We start from the raw sequence: 5,000 nt of genomic DNA, 5'->3' as shown, positions 1-5,000 counted from the left end.
TACAGCCGTTTAACTCACTCAACCCTAACACCGACTATACCCTTAGTTTACCCGGGTTACTTGTAGGCTACCCCATGCCTATTTATTACAATTTTCTGAGACAATTAATTATAGGCGTAGTACCAACGCTAATGTTTTTAGTTTTTACATGTTAATTATAGTTGAATAAAACTGTCTAAGTTCATGCTCATTTTGATACATTTTTTCCAATTTTGAATAGTAGCAAAAATCTCTAGGCTTGAGTGAGTAAAAAATTCTCTCTTTTTTTTTTTTTTTTTTTTGGTGACCAAGCGATACATGACCAAACTGACGTGCACTTATTTTCAAAACAGCATGAGCAGCACAGCAGCAACACCAATTGGATTCAATAGTCTGATGTCACGTCGCCCAGCAACGGCGAGCAGCGTGGTTCTAAACAAAGAAAATTGGTACTTTTTTTCTGCATGCTGGCTAGAACTTTTCATATGTCTTGTGAACAGAATGTGTAAAAGTCAAAACATGATCAGATTTATAAAGTCTTTTTTTTTTTTTCTCCTCTGGATACGCTTTTATGATCGTCGGAGAAATATTTCATTAGGACGTCAACCATTGTTCCGATAGGTTTGAGCCAGTTACTAAGTTACCATGCGTCATTACGAAGGAAGCGATGTTACGACTGTTGAAGCGTATTACCAAAATACATCAACATCAATCAACTATCACCAAATATATTACAACAACAAACATCTATCTAGATCTACATTGTTTCTCAAGATACCACAACAACTTGAAGATATTGCATCCCTCTTTTTTAACTCTCTCCTTACCTGCCATTTTCAGGATTTTCCCCAAAACTTCACGCCCAACTAATACCAAAAAAAAAAAAAAATTAATAATTTTTATCACTCAATCATAAAAGCAGTTAAAGTTCTTGCGGAACATAATGTCTATAGCAAAACATGCCCTACACAACACACTGTTCATTTTCTTAAAATTTTATGATGTACAAAAGAAATTTGAATTTTAAAAATGTTGGTTGTATCGTAACGAATGTGACGATTTTCCTATAACTGACCAGACGCCTCAAAACGGTATTATGTCGGGATGGTTAAGATACTGAAAATTCAATTTATAGCCAGAAATATCAGACTTGTGTCGAGTTTATATACTTTATAGAGGAGGATGAATATCATATTTCAAGTTTCTAAATGGGACAATAATTCATATTTTTGACTAGTTCAAATTTAATTGGACTTTTTGGCAACTGGTTCATCCCGACATAATACCATTTTGAGACGATGGGTCACATTAGAAAGGAAAGGGTTAAACTTGAAGACACTAAACTCTGGACATCCATACATGTATTACAGTACAGTCGACAATCTATTTCCAGCGTTTCTTATCAGTTCAAGAAAATAACATATTGAATACATGCAGCATCACACATGTGTAGAATTAGAATCACAAGGTCTTCACGAAGACAATACAGTATTTAATTTAATATTTAATAAGACCCGCGCACTTGTGCAGATAGACTGAAACTGAAAACACCTGGATTAATAATAAATATCATTCGAGGTATAATGTAATTTTCGCAAGTCCCAGGTTTGAGAGTGTTTGTCTAGATGAGGATAATTTTATTTGATCGATATTTGAAGGACGACTTTTCTGGCCAAATATCTACCTGTATTTATTTTCATTTCTGAATTTTGAGCTTTATACAGAGCAATATCCACTAAAAGTGCTCAAATCGCTTTACAATGGGTCCCTGGTCAACAGCAACATTTAACATGTAGGACGGGACATGACGCCTGTTAGGCGATATTACAATTTTTCGGACAAAGACAATGCTGTTAACGGCCATGTACTCATTTTACACATGAGTACGGTGAGAGAATGTGAGTAAAGAGCCTTTTCCAAGGACTCAACTGGGCGCCGATTGCGAGGCTCGAACCCAGGACCTTCCGATCCGAAAGCGAGTGTCATACCACTAGACCAAATAGCCGCACTATATGATTGAAGTTAGGCGACGTGTACATATTAGCAGATCTGATAGCTGAACGCAATTGTGGGCTTGATTTAACATTGTTGTAATGAACAATATGTTGTTTTGAGATTATATGGCTTATGAGACCTGACAATATGTGCACGTCGTAGTTAAGTCAACCAAATTTCTTTGCATTGCACACTATAGATAGAATGACGTTGACGTCAATCGGGTCTTTGTTATTGTTTTTTGGGGGGTTTTAACCATCCAAGTTTATGAGTTATTCTCACTTAACTACTGTATTATCCGGACTATAAACGTTCATGCTTACACAGAGCTTTGTGCGTTGGTCAGTTATACTTCCGGATTGCAATGTTTTGAGTTCTTAGCCCCAAGCGCATACTATCTATATTATTTTCACTAAGATATTTTTAGAACTCCTAGAATTGAAAGAAAAAGACTGTCTTTTGTCATAAATTATTGGTTGACCCGTTAGGCGCTGACGAGAATCTGATAGTTTGTTTGTGACCAATCGTGTAAAGACGGTATTATGTCGGAATGAACCCCAGATTTGAAATAAAAAAAGATAATTCCTTCGTTGACAGGTGTGGGTTTTGTTTCGTAATGTAACCCACAAATAAATTATTAATAAATGTATAAATAAATAAAGAAAGAAAGAAAATCAAAAACAAATACCAAACAAACAAATAACGAAACAATAACAAACAAACGAACAAACAAAAATCCAACAAAACAAAAAAAGAAACTAACAAAACAGTAACAGCATAGATAAAAGAATACAACCCCCCCCCCCCCCCAAAATAAAAAATAAAAACCTAAACAAACTTACCTATTTCTGGCAATTTGCATTGTTTCAACATCCTTTTTAAAAAATGAATTGCAGTTACTTGAGACATTTTCCAATCATTTATTGGAACATTTTCTTCCGCCAGAGATTTGCTAAAAATTATCGAAAGTAGTAGACGAATTTCTGGAGCAATCGCCTTAAAAAAAAAAAAAGGAAGTATCTAAGTGTAACAATATTATGTTCATAATTTTATCAACATATAAATCAACATCATCCAAATGATAAATTCCATTTAGAAGACATAATATCAGAAATATTTTTATCAAGGAAAACGCTTGAGAAATATTCATCCAAGACATTTGCTGTTTCACTAACAACGCCACTACCACTTTATCTCATTCGTCTGTAGTGTTTCATTCATCATGTCTTGTTGATCAAGGGGAAACCCTGTTGTATATTTAATTGAAGCTACAAATACACTATCATAATTTGTCGTAGTTTCAAATTAATTTCGGAAGAAAAAATCAATTAGAAGAAGACTTCTGAGAAAATGGTCGACCTGATACGAACGATAAACTATAGGGGAAAATTATATTTTAAAGTTTTACTTGAAATGATGGTGCATGCCTTTCTTAGAGGAATTATAGGATCTCAGTGGTTTAATTGATCCAAGACATTTGCTGTTTCACTATCATTTGTCGTAATTTCACAATAATTCCGGAAGAAAAGAATAATTAGAAGAAGACTTCTGAGAAAATGGTCGACCTGATACGAACTATAGGGGAAAATTATATTTTAAAGTTTTACTTGAAATAATGGTGCATGCCTTTCATAGAGGAATTATAGGACCTCAGTGGTTTAATGGACATTCACTACCTGGGGTCATGTCCACTCCTCCCATCCTAACAAGTGGGTTGGATCTAATACGCTTCAACAATAACAATAACAACGTCACTCCCCTCGTAATGACGCATGGTAACTTAGTAACTGGCTCTAAACTATCGGAACAATGGCGGACGCCCTTATGAAATATTTCTCCGACGAGCATGAAAGCCTATCCAGAGAAAAAAAAACATTATAAATCTGATCATGTTTTGAATTTTACACATTCTGATTAAAAGACATATGAAAAGTTCTAGCCAGCATGAAGAATAATAAGTACCGATTTTCTTTGTTTAGAACCACGATGGCCGCCGTTGCTGGGAGACGTGACATTTGACTATTGAATCCAATTTCTATCACAAGGAAAGCACGAGTGACTTGCGACGCAATTAACTTGCAAGTGGTCAAAGGTGGGAGTGTGTGTGGAAAGGGAATTTTCAAAATGTTAATTAAGGACTGAAATTTCAAAAACAACTGAAAATAATTTTCATTTCTTAACCCCCCCCCCCCACCCTCCCATTTTATCTACTAAAAACAACAGATGAGATCATCCACATCATTGATATGTGTTCTGTTGGCTGTAATCGCCATGGTGACTGCAAATGGAAGTGACGTTGTTCAACGACGCTTTATCAGCAGTAGCAACAACAACAACAATAACAATAATAACAATAACAACAATAATAACAACAACAACAATAACAATGTTGGAATTAGCAGCACCAGCAGTAGTAGCAGTAGCAGCACTAGCAGCAACAGCATTCTGAATACTATTTGCAGCGTGGATTTTCTCACAGTGCCACAAATTGTGACCATCCTTCAGAAACTGCCGTCCGACAAATTGGGCGAACTCATCAAAACACTGGTCGCCCAGTCTATCATCGTTGGATAAGAAGATAATGCACAATACGCACGTTTCGGCGCCTTTCTTCATCAGCAGCAAAAAAAAATAAATAAATAAATAACAGAAAATAAAAAATCTTTACGAGCATTTGGTTTTGAAATAAACGTATAATAATTCAATCAAGGGTGTTTTTCTTTTCTTTTCAAATTTATGTTTCAAAGTTTTACTTTTAAAATTTTGTTTTAAATCCACATTGAATCAGAGTTTATAGCACTGCATTTTGTAGGGGTCTCAACAGCTAAATAGTAACCCATAGTACTAGCCTCACAAGCAAAGGGACTAGTAATGATCCCAATTGCATTCGAGATTTTTCTGAAAGCTCTCTCCCCTCCATCACCCCCCTCCCCCACCCCACCCCCGACGCCTTTCCCCCAATTGCCAACCCAGCAGTGATTATGTAGTTGCTGGGTCTGTTATATTATTTTGGCAGTGAGTACTTT

General features: G+C 35.6%; 1 protein-coding gene across 2 annotated transcripts; it reads left to right on the top strand.

Annotated features, from left to right (window-relative positions):
- The first annotated feature begins 1,399 nt into the window (after positions 1-1,399).
- On the top strand, positions 1,400-4,614 carry LOC144956839 (uncharacterized). Of its 2 annotated transcripts, none has more exons than XM_078887599.1 (2): positions 1,400-1,557; positions 4,198-4,614. In XM_078887599.1, the coding sequence occupies exon 2, from the start codon at positions 4,198-4,200 to the stop codon at positions 4,546-4,548; it is 351 nt and encodes a 116-aa protein (XP_078743725.1). In that variant the 5' UTR covers positions 1,400-1,557; the 3' UTR covers positions 4,549-4,614. The 2 variants fall into 2 exon arrangements, with proteins under 2 accessions (XP_078743725.1, XP_078743726.1); XM_078887600.1 differs by having other exon boundaries at positions 1,458-1,584.
- Positions 4,615-5,000: the final 386 nt, after the last annotated feature.

This window comes from Berghia stephanieae, chromosome 11 (assembly GCF_034508935.2).
Source record: "Berghia stephanieae isolate SIO BIC M18660-M18661 chromosome 11, UCSD_Bste_1.3, whole genome shotgun sequence".
Lineage (NCBI taxonomy): Eukaryota > Metazoa > Mollusca > Gastropoda > Nudibranchia > Aeolidiidae > Berghia > Berghia stephanieae.
This window is presented reverse-complemented; position numbering and strand designations above follow the sequence as displayed.